The sequence below is a fragment of the Hemicordylus capensis genome, chromosome 1 (genome assembly GCF_027244095.1).
Source record: "Hemicordylus capensis ecotype Gifberg chromosome 1, rHemCap1.1.pri, whole genome shotgun sequence".
NCBI classification, from domain to species: Eukaryota; Metazoa; Chordata; class Lepidosauria; order Squamata; family Cordylidae; genus Hemicordylus; species Hemicordylus capensis.
Window position 1 is genome coordinate 148,900,676 of NC_069657.1, and position 19,164 is coordinate 148,919,839.

At 46.1% G+C, this 19,164-nt stretch overlaps 1 protein-coding gene across 9 annotated transcripts in view; it reads left to right on the forward strand.

The window, feature by feature from the left end:
• The window catches only part of WNT6 (Wnt family member 6), an 81,556-nt gene extending 64,174 nt beyond the window's left edge, over positions 1 to 17,382 (forward strand). For 5 of the 9 annotated variants that reach the window (XM_053284928.1, XM_053284919.1, XM_053284924.1 and 2 more), the window contains 3 exons: positions 1,131 to 1,346; positions 8,689 to 8,990; positions 16,508 to 17,382. In XM_053284928.1, coding sequence (XP_053140903.1) covers positions 1,148 to 1,346; positions 8,689 to 8,990; positions 16,508 to 16,969 — 963 coding nt within the window. In that variant the 5' untranslated portion in view covers positions 1,131 to 1,147 and the 3' untranslated portion in view covers positions 16,970 to 17,382. Of the gene's footprint in view, positions 1 to 1,125; positions 1,347 to 8,688; positions 8,991 to 16,507 lie in introns of all 9 variants that reach the window. The other 4 variants (XM_053284922.1, XM_053284926.1, XM_053284921.1 and 1 more) reach the window with 1 other exon arrangement.
• The last annotated feature ends 1,782 nt before the right edge of the window (positions 17,383 to 19,164 follow it).

Below are 19,164 nucleotides of genomic sequence, written 5' to 3' on the forward strand. Positions count from 1 at the left end.
AGGTAGGTAGATGTTGATTACCAGCAGGGTACAGTGTCTGAAGTGGATTGTCACAGCCATGGCGTGTTGTTTAAAAGAGGAGAGACTTACTGATGTAGCATCCGGGGCTGTAGAAACTAGCACTCCCAGTCCATCTTTAGGTCTTCCCCTTCCCGTGCTGGCTTCTGCTCTCAATGAGTGTGCACTGATGTCACTGAGTGCAAGGTCTTTGGATGTCCAGGTTTCCTGCACCATTATTATGTTGTGTCTGGAGTTCAAGTCTATGAAGGATACATCCCTGCAACTGCAGTGCGAATCTGCCATGTTCCAGGTCATAAGGGAGACCTTCTGCTGGTCTTTGGAGCATCAGTCTATGGTTTTAGTACTGTGTGCTAATATAAAGGTACCCAGGGGTGTATCCTGAGGAGTGATTGGATGAGTGCGCAGAGCTGCAGAATCAGAGTGGGTAGTTTCTGATGCGGTTGGTTCAGATGAAGTGAATCAGACTGAGAAAGTGGCAGCTTGGGGAAGTTGTAGTACTGGGGCCAGTTCAGACCAAATGTCTCCCCAGCACCACCAACCACATGACAGGGATGTGAGCATACATGCTCCACTTCCCCCTCCCAGCACACCAGTCTGCTTTTCAAAATTGCATGGAGGGTCAGTTCATCTGAACGGCTCAAACACGACCTGCACTGCGATTATGGAAAACAGAATGGCATGGGGATGGAGCTGCAGCTCAGTGGCAGAGCATCTGCCTGGCATGCGGAAGGTCCCAGGTTCACTCCCTGTTATCTCCAGGTAGGGCTGGGAAAGATTCTTGCCTGAAACTTTGGAGAAGCTGCTGCCCAATAGTCTGACTTGGTATAAGGCAGTTTCCTATGTTCAATGCAGGGAGAGGGAATGGGTTGTGCTGATGTTCCTTATCATGTAGTAGGCAGGGCTAGTCAGACATTTCACCTGAACCGACCTGTGGGTGGGAGCCATTGTGTGTGTACCAGATGCCATTTCATTGGCCAGGCTGAATGCTGAAAGAGAATGAGCTTTGACCCTGAGGATATCTGTATGGAGCTACGTATGTCTTAGGCCCAGCCATTTCTGCTTGGCTAGAGTGTTTCCTTGTCTTTTTTTCCCCAACCTCTCCAGGGCAGTGGGCAGCCCATTGGTCATGGATCCCAACAGCATCTGCCGGAAGACAAAGCGGCTGGCTGGGAAGCAAGCTGAGCTGTGCCAGACAGAGCCTGAGATTGTGCAGGAGGTGGCCAAGGGTGCCAGGCTGGGTGTGCGTGAGTGCCAGTACCAATTCCGCTTTCGTCGCTGGAACTGCACCAGTCACAGCAAATATTTTGGCAAAATTCTACAGCAGGGTGAGCTGTGCAGTCTCTCTTGCTTGGTGACGGGGTGGGGGGGACGACTTCCCTCTTTAGGATTCTCCCATGGAGAGTAGCAGGGAGAGAAACATTTACTGCAACTCAAGGGACACTGCTGCTAGAGGGGAACCTCCTAAGCTACAGGGTCATCGCTCAGTAAGAGGAAACAGAGCGGGATTGTAGCTCACCAGCAGAACACTTTCTTTGCATGCAAGAAGTCTTAGGTCTGCTCTCAGAAACTTTTTGAAACCCTGGAGGGTCTATGTAGACAATACTGTGCTAGATGGATCAAAGTTCTTACTCAGTATAAAGCAGCTATACATGCTAAGGACCCTCATAACCAAAGCCAAAAGGGATATCCTCAAGAGATGAGACCATGAATTGGGGAGAAGGGCTCTAAAATGCCAGTGGGGAGACTTTTATTTATATGGAGATTATCTTACTTCTTTCTAGATGGGACAGAAGACTATAGTTAGGTTGTGATAGTGGTGAAGGTTTGCTCCCCATTATTGGGGTAAGGCACCAGTCCTCTCTAAGGATCTTGGAGTTCAGGAACCTCTGACTTTAGTGCCCACAAGAAGGTACAATTTAAACTTGCTCACCTGAACTGAAGTAAGGAATCCTTCCAGAATTACTCAGCTGGATTCAAAGGTTCTGGTATGACATAAGCAGATGTGAAAAAACATATGGTAGATATGTTTTGCAAAATACATTACAATACATATATTTTTTCCTGCTTCTTTTCATTTCTGTTTCTTTTAAAGCAGGCAGTACACCAGTTCCATTTTATTTGAACTCTTTCAGTACATATGTGAGCTCTCTGAACACATGGAAGTTGGATAATGTCCAACTCCCATCAACTTTTGGTCATTGTGGTTTAGGATGATGGGAATTGGCGTTCAGCAACACCTGAGGACCCAAAGTTGGGAACCTCTGCATCATGCTATTGAGCTGGAGAATGAAAAGGGGGGGGGGGACTTTCTGTCTGTGTCTGATTGGTGAAGTGCATCCATGAAAGCAAGCCATTTATCCTGCTCTATTTCACTGAAAACTCTGAGACCTTCAGCCACATAAGCTCAACTAGTGCAAACCAGCTTTGCACTCAGGCTAGAGAGACTTATAACTATTTGACATATCATACTATTTATTTTTATTTATTTATCTAACATATTTCTGTACCACCCCAAACTTGCATCTCTGGGCGGTTTACAATTAAAATCATTTAAACATTAAATCAATTAAACAATTAACATAATTTCAACATTAAAATCATTAGCATTAAAATAATTTAAACCCCAACATTAAAAATATTAAAACTATAAATCTAATCAAAGGCCTGGGTGAATAAATGTGTCTTCAGTGTCTTTTAAAAAGTTGCCAGAGATGGAGAGGCTCTTATTTCAACAAGAAGCGCATTCCAAAGTCCAGGGGCAGCAACGGAGAAGGCCCGTCCCTGAGTAGCCGCCAGATGCATTGGCGGCAAACACAGACAAGCCTCTCCAAATGACCTTAACAGGCAGTGGGGCTCATGGTGAAGAAGACGTTCTCTTAAATACCCAGGGCCTAACCTGTTTAGGGCTTTATAGGTATTAACCAGCACCTTGTATTTTGCCTGGAAACGTATTGGCAGCCAGTGTAATTCTTTCAACGCAGGAGTGATATGGTCTCTTCTAGATGACCACCACATTCTGGAACAACAGCAGTTTCCAGACTACATACAAAGGCAGCCCAACATAGAGCGCATTGTAGTAATCTAGCCTAGAGGTTACCAGCATAGTTTTGAGATTGTTCATCTCAAGAAATGGACGCAGCTGGCGTATCAGCCGAAGCTGATAAAAAGCATCTCTGGCCCCGCCTCAACCTGGGACACCAGGGAGAGGTTCAGATCCAGAAGCACCCTCAGACTGCGTACCTGTTCCTTCTGAGCCAAACTGCCTGGCCCTTGCCATCCCCCGAAGTGGCTCCCCCAAAGGGGCAATCCACTTTGGTGGCGACCCTGTTGGTAGCCGGCCCACCAGTGGCGGACCTGCAGCCACAGGCATCATTCCTATAAAAGGCCCAGAGCTGGGCCGGTGGCACCAGGAACTGCTGAATCATTCACCCCTGGCCCCAGTCCTGCACACACTCCCCACAGATGTTACACAGAGGAATCAGGCTGCAGTCTCACAGGGGAAGCAGGAGCGAGCAGGTAGCAGCAGAAGGAGCCAACAGCACACACTCGGTCTCTCACACCAGGCAGCGCTGGATGGGAAGCAGATGGGCTTTTCCTCTCCTCTGCTGGGCTTCTATTTATTTATTTTTATGCACAGAAAACACTTCTAAATGGAAGTGAAGTTCATGAAGCATGAACCCCTCATGTATGTATGGAACATATGTCTGTGTAATTGTCAGATGTGATGATGTGCCTGTACATTTCATGTTATTACCTTCACAGAAGTGCTTTCTATGTAGCCAATGTGCATTGTGTGAAGGACTTCCATGTCTGAGCCTCACAAGTGGCTAGATCAAGTCCAAAGAAACAAGATGTGTCCCTTTTTCTTAACAGCTGCAGCTGTTTGATAATTGACCATGGGCTTTTTGATCCAATGAAAATGTTCCCCAGGGCAACAGATTTTTAATCAAATTGTAATTATTTTAAATGTAACTATTTACCAGTAAATGCAGGTAGCAGGCACCATCTCAGAAGAAGCATTCCCCCTTTTCTCTCTCAAAGGGAAACCCTGTTGTGACACATGAACGCATCATCTTAAAACAAAGCGCATAACAATTTTTCCTCAGAATTACTACCCAATTTGCATGCAAATGTATGCAGAGTTTTTTTAAAAAAAATAATTTTCTGTATTATATTTCCATTATTTTCTAAGATGAATAATAAATTGGTGGTACATCAAAATAAAAGAGAAAGAAAATTAAATTTTAAAAAATTAAACATTTACAATATGTACAGTTGGTATAACCATATTTAGCTGATATATCAATCACAATTAAATACTTTTGATATTTCAATCCATCATCTTCCCGATCATTTCAACCAAAATCTTACTCGGGTTATAATAAACCCTATTTACTTCAATAGTATCTATAACAGGTTTCCATACTTGCTTGAAATCATATCTAGTTAACTTTTGTTGAATATTATTACATCAAGCTGAAACAAACTCCTCAAGCATATATTCTCATATTATTTTGTACCAATTACTGATATTTAAATTTACAGCAGTTTTCCAATTACGGTCAATTAATCCTTGTGCTGCCAATACAAAAAACCTTAACAAAATACTATTATCAAATTTTATATTACTTCCAATATACAAGAGCAATAACCCCAATTCTACATTAAGTATTAACGGAACTCTATATTTAATTACTATTTCCTTTTCTACTGCTTGCCAAAATCTTTTAACTCTGGGACAATCCCACCACATAGGTTTATAAGAACCCAATTCCAAACATCCCCTCCAACACATGGCATTAGAGGTTTTCTTTATCTTGGCCAACTTACTTGGCGTCATATGCCACTTAGTTAATAGCAAATGTATGCAGAGTTAAGAAGTAGTTAATTGATCAACATTTCAACAGAAACAAATTAATCAAAAGATTTCTTTAATCTGATGACAGAACTATTTTTAAATATAATTGGGTGCTGCCGTTTTTGCTGCTCAGTAAAATCAAGGCCAAAATACCACCCTGCTCTTCTCAGCACTGTGGCTGTGTACAGCTAAAACTGTAGACCTAAGTGAAAAGACTTCCTGTGATGTTGTGGCTCATGCAGTCCTTTCCCCTAATGTCAGTGTGGATGACTGGGAGGGGGAATGAGCCAGGATATTATCATTTATTTCTTCCTCTTCCTCTTCCCCTCCTCCTCCTCCATTCGATTTCTATACCGCCCTTCCAAAAATGGCTCAGGGCGGTTTACACAGAGAAATAATAAATAAATAAGATAGATCCCTGTCCCCAAAGGGCTCACAATCTAAAAAGAAACCTAAGATAGATACCAGCAACAGTCGCTGGGTGGGGGTGGATAGGGCCATATAATCTTCATTTACTAGAGGAAACCTAAGGAGAGAAGCAGGAAGAAGTGGGTGCCCATCGTGACGGAGGAGCTGGGCCATGCATGATGGGAGTCCCTGGCCCTCACAATCCCTTCAGTTATCATCACCCTTTCTGTGAGCTGAGGAAATGATACAAACAAGGGTTTTTCTTTCTTCCCCAGAAGGCAGGGGCAATGCAGCATTTAGAGTGTGTGAGGCACAGGAATAGCTGGGTCCCTGGGGAAGCACAGGTTATTGCTACAGGCCGAAGGTTTACTGCTGTGACATGTCTCCTTGTCCTTGTAATGAAGCAATTATGGGTGCTCCCAGACAACACAGCAGCTTTTAATAAAACCCAAGAATGCATCCATGTCTGGAAGTGATTTACTGCCCCCTCCCCCTACGTACCCTCCCCATAGACTCTGCTCCTACATGTCCCTAGAGCTTCCTCCAGGCTTCCCAGCAACTTGACAGGGCTGGGCAATAAATAACACACACCCATGGGAGCCCCTTTGCCCTAATCCTGGATAGTGGCCTTCTTAAGAGTCCTGGCTCAAAGCCAAGAGGACAGCCAAGTCAAGAGGGCAAAGAAGCCTCCTTTGCCTTAAACAAATCAATTAAGGCTCTAGGCGGCTTACCTTCCTTTGTGCCAACAATATGGGCAGGAATAAGGTTGCCAGACTACAGGCCAAATGTTCATATACAGTAAAAAGAAGAAGAAAGAAACCTTTTGTGAGAACTATTTCTTTGGACATTTTGGACACCGGCTAAAATCTAAAATTGCTGCTAACATCTCCACCGAGATCCCATTATTTCTGACAATATTTCCAATGGATACTTGACCTACACAGAGCCCTTATGAATCAAATCCAACATCTTTCACCTGGGTAAAATAGGAATGGAGGGCCAGGCAACTGGGAGAATGGAACATCTGCTCCTTGATCAGTTCTCTCTCACTAAGGGCAGGCAATCCTTCCTGACTGAGAGAAGCAGGGCTGAGAATCTAAGACCCTATACCACTGCATTGCACAAAGTAAATAAAATAGCATATTCTTGGATGCTGATATGTTCAGGTTAGGGGTTGAATCTATGGGTGGGCAAGCAGAGCCTCCTTCCATTGCATTTGAGGAGTTCTCCCTCATTTATAGAAATCGGTATAGAAATCGAATAAATAAATAAATCAAATTTTACTGACCCCCCCCCCCCCGCCCACAACATATTTCTCCCCGCTTCCCCTCAAATCAAGTGAAAAGTTGCTCCGCAAGCTTTTCTCCTGCTGCACCTGTGGCAAGCAGTATGACATGAAGAAGCACCGACAAGTGTCTGGAGGGAGATGGGAAACAAACTGGAAAGAAGGGTCGCAGGGCGGGGCCATGAGAAGGGCAAAGGGCACAGGACTCTGGTCACGTGGGGGGCTGCCGCTCCAGCTGCCTAGAGAGCCAGGGGGTTAAAGGGTTTTTCTGTGCCCTACTATCAGCATGGTAGTCCAGGACGGCGGCTACTGGCAACGCGGGGACGGGAGGAAGAGACTGAGCCCCCGGCGGGTGCGGCGCCTGGTGCTGGAGCAAGCACATAGGAGAATACCCCTTTGGCTGTGGCAGGTCCCGGCATGGCGAGGGATGCCTGGAACTCGTGTCCCGCGGCGGAGGGGCGACTGGCGCCCTGCCGTAAATAAGAAGCCAGGTTATGGAGGGGAGGGGAGGGGAGGGGAAGGGCTGGCATTCCAGCCTGGCGTTACGTTACCCTCGCCTAGTCCCGGGTGCTGGCTTTGAGAGGCAGGCCAGCTGCTCATGGGCAGATGCTAATCTCCACGCTGCTGCGTGTGGCCTGGCACTCTTGCACACTTATTTTCAGCGGGGCTCTTGCACGCCTTAATTTCGCGCTGGGTTGTGTGACCCGCCGTAACGCAGCTCTGTCAGCTCCTCACCCTGCTGCCCTTTTTATGGCACCCCAAATCCACCGTAAGAGGCAGCTGCCTGCTTAAAACAGCCGGTAATTATGACTCACAAAGTCGCCGCTCTCTCTTCTCCCGCAGAGCCGTACCACTTACGGTCTACGATACGTGTTTCGTTGGATGAAGAAGATTCTACTGATTTCAGTGGGCCGTACTCCCAAATAAGTACATGCAGTTCAAAGCCCCTATACATGAGCAGAGTTTGAAGCGGGAGGTGAGGTTTGTTTGGCCAGGGCACAGCTAAAGTGAGAGGAGGAGGGTGAAAGAGTTTATTAAGCTCGCCTTTATGTAATGAACAGGAAAAACCACACTTCAAAGTAGGGGTAATATTTTCAATATAACTTATTAAAGAGTCACAGAGCATTGGTGCATAGGCAACTGCCATATACTGAGTCAGGCCACTGGTCCATCTAGCTCAATATTGTCTACACAGACTGGCAGCAGCTTCTCCAAGGTTGCAGGCAGGAATCTCTCTCAGCCCTATCTTGGAGATGCCAGGGAGGGAACTTGGAACCTTCTGCTCTTCCCAGAGCAGCTCCATCCTGTGGGGGGAATATCTTACCGTGCTCACATGTGGTCTGAAGAGACCACTGAATAGCACCCTTTGGAGTTCTACAGAGGTTTTGGTAAGCAAAAAGAGTGGGGTGGGGTGAGGGAAGGAAGCACATTGGAAGTCTCCCGATAGCCTTTGGTTTGTGGAATCTAAAGATCAATATGCATCTGTTGCATAGAAAAGTAAAGTTTAGAAAGTTTCATGCAGACTTTAATCAGCTTCTGAAAGGTGTGAGAGATTTCAGTCCCCACCAAGGGTTTCTGGGGCAGAGGAAGTGAGACAGGGCTGTACCCCACATATTTCAGAGATATAATATCTGGAAGATACTTTTTAGCAATTCTTTAATTAGTCCTTTAAAAAGTGTTGCCCTACCGTGACTGCAATTTTTCCCTTCTAAATGGAAGGAACTCTGGTTTCTAAATTGCCTTCTAAATGGAAGGAACTCTGGTTTAGAAGGAAACCTATTCTGGTTTTCTTCTAAATGGACCAGCACAGCTACCTACACCTATTTCACCCCACTTTAAACATCTGAAGTTTTTTTCCTTTAAAAAAACAAACATGCAGGACATTGCTAACTTTAACTACCATTGGTCAGGCAGAAATTCAGTAGGTGCATAGAAAAAAATAAGGGAAAATTGTCTTTTGTTGAATTTCTGCTTGTCTTGCAGCTTTTAAATGTAATCCCAGGCTTTGGTATGGCCATGGGCTACCTGTCTGCTTTCAAAACTTAAAATTATGGGTGTGCTGTTTCTTGTTTTTACTGAACTTAGTCTGATGCTTTTAAATAAATATCCTATACAGATATCCGGGAGACAGCCTTCGTCTATGCCATCACAGCAGCAGGTGTGAGCCATGCGGTCACCCAGGCCTGCAGCATGGGTGAGCTGCTGCAGTGTGGATGTGAGGCAACTCGGAGCCGGGCACCTCCTCTGCCCCCCACCATTACAGGGTCAGAAGGCTCTGCTTGGGAATGGGGCGGCTGTGGGGATGATGTTGACTTTGGCTATGAGAAATCTCGCCAGTTCATGGACGCTAAGCGCAAGCGTGGCAAGAGTGACATTCGAACCCTTATCGACTTGCACAACAATGAAGCAGGACGCCTGGTAAGGGCAGCCTCCGAGACTCCCTGGGTATCTGGTACCCCTCTCCCATGGACAGCCTTGCCTTCTTTCTGATAGATAAGCCAAGTGTGCTGCTTTAGCTTGCCTTGGCATCATGGCCTTCACAGTCTTCCTTCCTTCCTTCCTTCCTTCCTTCCTTCCTTCCTTCCTTCCTTCCCTCCTTCCCTCCTTCCCTCCTTCCCTCCTTCCTTCCAAGTCCCTACCCTTAAGACCTCACAATCCACTTGACGCAAGGAACAAAGCAGAGGAGAAGGAGAGGCACCACTAGACGGAAGATAAACTTGACTCACTGCCCATCACCTCCTCTTTTCTATTCCACAGACAATCCTGTCTCGCTTCCAGAGCACTTCCAATGCTCCAGGCCAGCCCTGCCCCTCCCCTCTTACTTACCCTCCCCAACTCAGCTTGCGTCTTAATCCTTCATTCCACTCTAGGGCTAGCCTTGCCATGATGCATGGGTAAGTGGCCACCTACAGGTCCTGGCAGTAAAGGGGCAGAGAACAAAGTTGCCACCAGCATATGTTGGCCGCTGATGTTTCTGTTTGCAGATTCCACCACTTCTTCTGACACATTATTTGCTGCATAGTTCCTCATCTGTCTTTGACGGTCATCTTCAGAGGTTCAAAAATGCTGGAGGTGGATGAAGAGCAAATTCCACCCCACACAAGCTCTTTTGAGTCAACCGTTTGCCTCAGGTCTCTTCTTTCCTATCAGTTTGCTTATCTCTGTTCGCCCTTGGTTGCCCCATATCCAGAGCATGTTAAATTGGTAGGCCTGATTCTTCTTTCTACATGTCTGCATCGCCTGCCACGTGAGCTCCTCTCTGTGATCTTCAGGTATCCTATTCTTCTTGCCTCTGCCTGTCTTTCCCACCTCCGTAATCAGTCCTGGGGTTCATCTTGGATTGCCACCAAAAACATATCAACTGGCAAACGATTCCATGATCCTCAGCACAACTATCACTCATTTATCAATGGATAATAGTGCAGATGAATAAACAAGGCCAGAGGGGATGGTTAGGCACTGCATGCACTGAACAGACAAAGCTATGCACTTACATGCCCAGGGAATTCATCTAGTCTCCTAGTAGAGAAGATGAGTGGGCACAAAGGCCCTGGTTCAAATCTCATCTCTGCTGTGATTCACTAGGTGGATTTAGGCAAGTGACTCTCTCAGCCCACCACCTGCAAAATGGGGATAATAATACTGGCCTACCTTACAAGGCTGTTCTACACATTCCTCATTCCTGATATAATATATGTGAAGCAGACAACCACAGGGCTCTGTGGCTGCCAGGAGTCAACACCGTCTCGATGGCGCACTTTACCTGTACTCTAGTGCTATATCAATGCATTAGTGCTTATATATAGTGCTTATATAAGGGTTTTTTAAAAATCATATGCTGATGTAGTTTGGGACGTTTTGGGCTACACAGAAATGGTCAGTTCCGTCCAGGGGAGGTTAACCCAGCCAGAGCCCCTTGGTCCATAAGAACAGCTCTGCTGGATCAGGCCCATCCAGTTTTCACACAGTGGGCCACCAGATGCCTCTGAGAAGCCCACAGGCAAGAGGTGAGGGCATGCCCTCTCTTTTGCTGTTGATCCCTTGCAACTGGTATTTAGGGGCACCTTGCCTTTAAGGCTGGAGGTGGTCTATAGCCACCAGACTAGTAACCATTGAAAGACCTGTCCTCTGTGAATTTGTCTAAGCCCTCTTTAAAGCCATCCGAGCTAGAGGCCATCACCACATCCTGTGGCAGAGGATTCCATAGTTTAATTATGCAATGTGTGAATAAGTACTTCCTTTGATTGGTCCTAAAATTCCCAGCCTTCAGTTTCATGAGATGACCCCTGGTTATAGTGTTGTGAGAGACGGAGAAACATTTCTCTCTGTCCACTCTCTCTACTCCATGCATAATTTTATGCACCTCTAATTAGATCAAATAATTTAGAGTATGTTATTCCTAAAATACTGGGCTTATTCACACAACCAACCAGGGAGAGGGGGATCTGGAAGGAAGGTAGGCTTCTGCTTCCTACTTAGGAATATAGGAAGCTGCCATATACGGAGTGAGACCACTGGTCTAGTATCTACCCTGTTTCCCCGAAAGTAAGACCTACCCCGAAAGTAAGACTTAGCAGTAATTTCTGATGTACCGCTAATTGCCCTAGTGCATTTTGGGGGGCTAAAATTAATATAAGACACTGTCTTATTTTCGGGGAAACACGGTAGCTCAGTATTGTCTTCACAGACTGACAGTGGCTTCTCCAAGGTTGCAGGCAGGAATCTCTCTCAGCCCTATCTTGGAGAAGCCAGGGAGGGAACTTGAAAACCTTCTGCTCTTCCCAGAGCGGCTTCATCTCCTGAGGGGAATATCTTGCAGTGCTCACACATTGAGTCTCCCATTCATATGCAACCAGGGTGGACCTCCTTCTACCCAGGAATCTCTGGTTATGACAACCTTATTAACAACCTTATTATTTCCTGGGCACTTTCCAGATTACCCTTTAAAACGGTGGTAAAATGCTTTGGCTTGGCAGGATTGAATTGGAAATGATCCCCAGAATCTACAACAGGAAAATTTCCGTACCATGGGAAAATACAGCTACTTTTTTGCAACGGACATACAACGTTATAGCACTAAATTGCAATGATAAAATCCAGAACAAGGCATCCAAAATGTGAACGGCACCCTGCTGACAGCATAGGGACTGCAGTGTCACAACACGGGAAGTACGGAAGCACACTTAGCAGATACGTTTTGACACTGTGGTAGGGGTTAATCTGGAAAGTGCCCTGGATCATTAGGGTTTTGCAGCATGAAGCTCTTGACATTCCTGCTTACATTTTTTGGACATTCTCAGGCAGGGATTGCCAAGTTCTGTATTGTTGGGGATCACTGTATTTCCAAGACACTAGTTTGAGGGCTTGAATAATCTGGCTCCCTCACAGATGGTCTTACTGATTCTACAGTATACTGACATCCTCTAATGAGACATCTAAGGGTGGTGTATGTCTGCTTTAAAAGTATAAATGAGCCTGAGGAACAAATGTGCTTCCTGAAAGATTTATTTAAGTAAATAAGAAGAACTTTTTAAAGTAAATCAGCAGTTTTCCTTTGCTTTTCTGAAATACACATGAGATAGCAGTACAAGAATGTGTGGTGGTAGTAGTAGTAGTAGTAGTAGTAGTAGTAGTAGTGGAAATGATTGTGTAGAAGCAAGACGGGAGGAAAAGCTACCCAGGTTTTCCTCCTGCTTTGCTTCCACACAATCACTTCTACCCAGGTTTTCCTCCTAACTTGCTTCCACACAACCAAAAATTTTGTGATCACACTTGGCTCTTAAACCGGGTAGAACACAGTGAGGCTCTAAACACAACCGGCTCTACACATGATCACAGACGAGCAGGGAGCTGTCCCTGTACGGCTGGATCAGCTGCCCACATGACTACTGACTCTGTCACGGAGCCAGTAGTGGCAGCAAGGATTGGGGGGCCACCTGGCCCCCGGAAGTCCCAGGATACCCCTTACGAGCACACAGGGCATCCTGGGGAGACCCCTGAGGCCGGGAGACTTGTATTAGCCCCCTGGTCGGGGGTCTCCTCATGAGTCGCTGCAGTGCAGAGACATGCCATGGCATCTCACAACCAAAAACCCCAGGTTAAGGGAGTGCTCGCTGGTGTAAGGGGAGGGGGAATTAGGCGGGCTGGCTGCTGTGGAACTCCCGGGCTTGCCTGCCAGCCCGGTGGTGGTTCTCATGATCCACGGGAACTGGACTGGGCTCCCTTAGCCCGATTTCTGTAGATTGAATAGCTTCAGTTTTAGATTGTGTGACTGAGACAGACATAGAACAACATACCCAACACACCCAAACAGGCACTAGCCTTCAACAGCAACTGAATGGTTCTAACTGACCAAGGGAGACCTATTAACACCTCATCATGCCTCTAGTGGCCAGAAAAGGTTACTGTGGCGCCAAGAGCAATGCTTTAGAATTCTGACACCTCCCCCTAGGGATGTGCATGAGCAGTCCGTGCACTCTCCGGGGCAGCGAAGAGGTGTACCTTTAAAAGAGCAGGTAAGGAGCTCCATACCTGTTCACCCCTGCCCCACCACTCTCCCCTTGCTGGTGCTCAGTTTTTCAAGGCACGCTGCTCCTGCAGCCCCGATTGGCATCAGCACACATATGGCGGGGAAGGGGATGCATGCATGCCGGCCATTTGCATGGCATGCTGACCATGCAGATGGCCAGCACGTGTGCGCCCTGGCCATGTGTGTGCCGGCGCTGATCGGGACTGCAGGAAGCAGTGCAGCAGTCTTGTGCGTCTCTTGAAAAACTGAGCACCGGCGGGAGAAAGTGGCAGGGTGGGGGAGAGCTCCTTACCTGCTCTTTTAAAGGCACACACCCCTTGCCAGTGGAGCCAGTTCGAACAAAGGAAAGCGTCAAACTGGCTTGGGCACAAAGGAAGTGCCAGACTGGCTTGTGCACACCCCTACCTCCCACCTTGTTTTGGAATTGTAGTGTTTATATATGTGTGTGTGAGAGAGAGATCCTCCCCACTCACACTTTCTTCCCCATTCCGTGTGTGTATGTGTGTGTGAAACTAAAAAACCTAAAACATTTTTAAAGCGGTACAACAAGGTGGCAAGTGTACGCCAAAACTATTCTAATACAAATGTGTAAGAAAAATCTCCTCACCCCAACAGTATACCTTCTTGTGAGGAAATCAGTCACTACAAAAAGTATTACAAACTTTAAAAATAATAAGAGAGAAGAAAAATGCTCTAACAAAATGGATTTGTTTCTGTTTTTGTCATCCCCCCCTCCCCCCGCCGCTCTCAGTTTTTGGTTTACCATGTCCTGGCTGTTAGGTTTGAAGATACTAAATTGCTTATAGCTTTAATCTGGTGCGTGTGTCTGTGTGTGTTTCTTGTGTCTTTCCCTTATATTATTAAAATATGTATATACTGCTTTTTTACCAGCATAGTTCTTGAATTGTGGCTTACATAGCAAAATATATGAGAAAATTGTTCTCTCTGTACCAACGTGCTTTTCCTTATAATATTTACTATTTTATTTTGCTTTGTGTGTGTAACAGTAGCTCATATATAAATAACTCACATATTGTCTGTTTTATAGTGGACTAAAATACCCTAACTTCTTAAAAGTAGCTTCAGAAATGGCTAAATTGAACATTAAGCATTTTCCCCTCCTCCATCGCCAAAAATATATCTTTTTTTGATCTTTTAAAATAATTGTCTTCCCAATAAGGCTTTGCAAATCAGATCAGAGAAAACTCATTTTAAAAGCTCCCTTGGTCTTGAAATGCTTACTTATCTTTAAATCATAAGAAATTAGGGTAATTCCATGTATGCCATTCTGCTGTCCTGTTTGAAATCAGATTGGTGGATATATAGACCTAAACTGATAGCAAATTTGTGACTTTTCCTTCTGTCTGACATACACTATAGTCACATATGCTTTCTGCTTAAATGTAGTTCATAGAAGGGATTAAATTGGGATGCTTCCTGCTGTGGTAGTTGTAAAAAAAAAATATTAGTTGAATTTGTTTCTGAGTTTGCATGCTTAGTATTAGAGTGCATGTGGTTAAAAGCCATCATAAATATGTATATGTTATAGACATATTCATATGCATTATTATGACACATATTCTGTTCTTCCTCCACAGAGTTGAGGCTAGTGTACATGTTCTTCCTTCCCACTTTTATTCTCACAAGTCACAACTATCCTGTGAGGCAGGTCTGGAGGATAGAGAATGTGTCTTACCTAAAGTCCCACAGTGAGCTTAATGACTGAATGGGAAAGGATTCCATTCCAAATGCTAGTCTTAACACTCTAACCACTACACCACACGCGTTCTCAACTTGTATGAGTATTGATTGCAGGAGAAATCTTATGCAGGAGAAAAAGGAGATTCAAATCTTCATTTTTAGTGGTGGAGCAAACTAATGGCGAATAAAGTGCTGGATACCTTTAGAGAGCTTGAAGTGGTTTAATTTTCAAAATGTGGGGAGGCTGTGGGTCTCAGCCAGGCCCTGTGAGCCCAGGCCCTGGGTCTTTTAGGTACCTAGCAACACTTCTGCAAGGGAGAGAGGAAGAAGGGAGATTGGCAGGATTGTCCATGCAAAATCTGGTATTTGTAAGTTCAGTATTTCTTATAAAATAAAAAAATTAAAATAAAATAATCAACCTTTTCCTGAGGGTTTTCTAGTATAAAAAGCTAATCCAGCTAATTTAAGTGGCAGGATTGTCCATGCAAAATTTGATATCTGCAGGTCAATGAGAAGTACAGCTGGCCCCCATTATCCACAGTTTCTGCAACTGTGGTTTCGCATATCCACAGATGGGTCTTAAAGACCCAGTTTCATCATCCGTGGTATTAAAAACAGGCTATTTTTGCCTATATGCAGTTAAAAGCCAGTGAAAATCAGCAAAAAAAATTGGCTGGTTTGGGTGGGTGGAGGGCATTGCTGGAGAGCTGGAAAGTAAGGTACTGTGATGTACTACTTTTATTTCTACTTCTCTCCCAAATTTTTTTTTGGTCGGGGTTGATTTTTGGCAATTTATTTGGTGCAGGAACCTAACCTCCAGAATCACCACCTTCCAGATTCCTATTGAGTCATAGGAACATAGGAAGCTGCCATATACTGAGTCAGACCACCGGTCTGTCTAGCTCAGTATTGTCTTCACAGACTGGCAGCGGCTTCTCCAAGGTTGCAGGCAGGAGTCTCTCTCAGCCCTATCTTGGAGATGCCAGGGAGGGAACTTTGAACCTTCTGCTCTTCTCAGAGCGGCTCCATCTACCTAAGGGGAATATCTTACAGTGCTCACACTTCTAGTCTCCCATTCATATGCAACCAGGGCCGACCCTGCTTAGCTAAGGGGACAAGTTATGTCTGCTACCACAAGACCAGCATTCCTCTCCTAAGAGTTCTTTATTTGTGGTTTCCATATTCATGATCGTAGGCAAGAACGGAACCCTCACAAATAACAAGGGCCTCCTGTTCAGAATTTCTTCGAAAGATACTAAAAAACGATTCTCAATAAATTGCAGCTAGGAATGATGGGAGTCATAGTTCAGTAGCAGCCGGAGAGCCCAGGTTGCCTAACCCTGCTTTAGGAATTCACCTGCTGGTCTCCAGGCTCATACTCCTCCTTGACCCTTTGGACATGTTGTCTCCAACAGCCATAAATGCCAGCCACTGCAAGGCCCTTTGGCCTCATGTATAGAAGACCCAGTAGTGATAATAAATGGAGAGAGGGAATCTTCTTGTCGCATTTTGGAGCAGAACAGAGCCACATTCCAACCTCCCTTTTTAGTTCAGAACGAGCTTTCTGTCACTCTGCTCCCACCTTTAGCCCAGAGGAATCACTTGAGGCAAGAGCAAGCTTTCCACTTGTTAATCTCATTACTGCATGGTGTTGTTGGAGATGTGACTTGTTTTCGCCAGTGGCTGTCCCTTTCCCTCCTTCCAGGCAGTGAAGAACCACATGCGGACGGAGTGCAAGTGCCATGGGCTTTCGGGTTCCTGTGCCCTACGCACCTGCTGGAAGAAGATGCCCCCTTTCCGGGAGGTGGGTGACCGGCTTCTTGAACGCTTTAATGGGGCTTTTAAGGTGATGGGTGGCAATGATGGCAAAACGCTCATTCCTGTGGGTCGGAACATCAAGCCCCCAGACCGGCAGGACCTCATCTACTCTGCCGACTCGCCCGACTTCTGCATTGCGAACCGCAAGACGGGCTCGCTGGGCACACGTGGGCGAGTGTGCAACAGCACTGCCATGGACGTGAGTGGCTGTGACTTGCTGTGCTGTGGGCGTGGTCACCGTGATGAGACACTCTTCCTGGAAGAGAACTGCCTTTGCCGCTTCCACTGGTGCTGTGTCGTACAGTGTCGAAAGTGCACGGTGCGCAAAGAGCTCAGCCTGTGCATTTGAATGCAGAGGGCAACAGAGAGGGAAGGCACAGAGTATGAGGATGGGGAATGTGCCCAGCCTACCACAGAATCCAGGGACAGGGAGCACAACTGAGTTGTTATGAGTGTAAGGGCCATGATGTTGATCTAGTCTGGGGGGTCACAGAAGAGCTTGCCAGAGATCCCCGGAACAGATCCCAGGTCTGACCCACTATGGATCCGCAGAACATGGACTGTGTCATAAGTCCTTGGTGTGTCCAGCATTTGCAGCACTTGGTTATATAACCTCCTTTGTGACAGGTCCTTGGTATCCAGGGCCAAGTTATGGCTCCATATGGGCCCACCTGCTGTACCTGCCTGGACATGCCCTCCTGAAGACTGCAGCCACCTGCATCGCTTGGTATTCTCCTATCAGCAACTCCAGCAACGTGGTCCTATGTGGATCACTGACCATGGGATGTGCACAGTGTTGTGCTTCACTTATTAATGGATCTTTCCTGCAGAGGCTCCTTGACGATTCACCCCCAGGGCTTCCTTGCTGGGGCTCAGACTGCAATTTATTTCTACATCAATAAAGCTATTTAACAGCCTTTCATCCAGTGTTGCAAAGGGGAGTGTACATGAATGCATTTAATGTGGACTAGTCCCTGAATTGCTCACTTCAACTATTCACACTATCAGGGTGGTTAAAGAGTGGTATATGGATGAATATGTCCTAAGGGGTGAAGAAGTGATTTTACTGTGTGTTCCTGACTGGGAATGGGAGAACAGGACCAAAGAGGACGATGCTTATTGCAGCTCAATCCAGAATCAAAGAGAGTTTCTATGGAGTGAGATGCTAGGGTAGAAAGGTGAATGGTGAGGCCTCTGGTGGTGATGCCTCTGGTGATGCCTCTGGTTTGGACGCATTTGGTATGAACTGTCTTGTCTTCTACGACATCCATTCAGTAGCTTGGCAGCATCTCCTTTTCTTACCCTGCTGCAATATCACCCTTCCATCTGAAGCAGAATGGGATTGCTTCCTCAGGCAAGCACAGCAGAAAGGGACCAGTGCCTGATTACTAGGAGGCCCTTGCTTTTCTCTGACTAAGCTCATGGTATAACACCTTTGCATGTCAGTAGGGCTGTATGGGGAATAAAGGGATGGGATAGAGGTCTTCTTGATATTGGCACTCTCCCATTGGAATCGGTGCTGCTGCTGTCTGTCCTATGACTTTATAGAGACTCTTCCCATTCAGAATTATTAGGGGTCACTTTACTACAAGGCGAATCAATGCTAGAGAGGCTGTATTTGTAGATACGGCTGACTCTGAGAACACTAGGAAGAGATCAGCTGCATAACTATTGTCTGGAAGATGAAATATGGGCCCTTGTGGAAGTAAAATATCACATTATGTTGGGTCAGGCTTGTAGCTCAGCCACTTGGAACCAGATCACTTGCTGGATGCTGTGCAAAACCTCCAGCACTGCACATACTTAGGTGAACACAGGAGGCACCCAGGAAGTAAACAACATGCTCAGGTCAGGCCCCCACTTAAATGCCAAGTAGTTCTGGCCTTCCTTCTGCAACTAATAAGGTGGTTGCATTTTATAGGGACGTTCACATGTGTGCAGGAGACGGATGACTCTCTGATTCTGCCTCTTCTCTTTCAGTAGCCACTTCCCTGATGATAAACATGCCGGCCCCCTACCCACCCCGCCCCCTCTCTCTCTCTCACACACACTCACTCACTCGCTCTGAAGCACTTTTTGTTGGACATTTGAAGAACCGTTCTCCCACCAGAGGGCGCCAGGGCCTTGATATAACATTGCATGTGGTTGCGATAGGGACAAACTAGATTAGGCATCATCGCTCTAATGGAGAATTGCCCAGGTGTGTGTTCATGCACTTGGGCATGTTGGTGATGGAGTGGGACAGGACAAGACCTCCCTTCCAGCATAGACCATACACGGGTGTATTGTCTGTTTGCTGTCTTCTTTAGTTCCCCAGCTTCCATCTTAAGGATAAAACCCACTATGGGCTGATTATCTATACATCCTGAAGAGATCTGTGCTGACCAATATCCTCACAGGGTCCAGGCCCAGGGTCCAGGCTAGCTTTGGCACAGTAGCAACAGGTTACTGGACCATCAAAAACCATGTCCATGGCTAATTCCCAGGTCCTTGCCCAGTACCCACACTCTGTGTAGTGGCAGCCCCTCTCTCAGCTGACTGTTG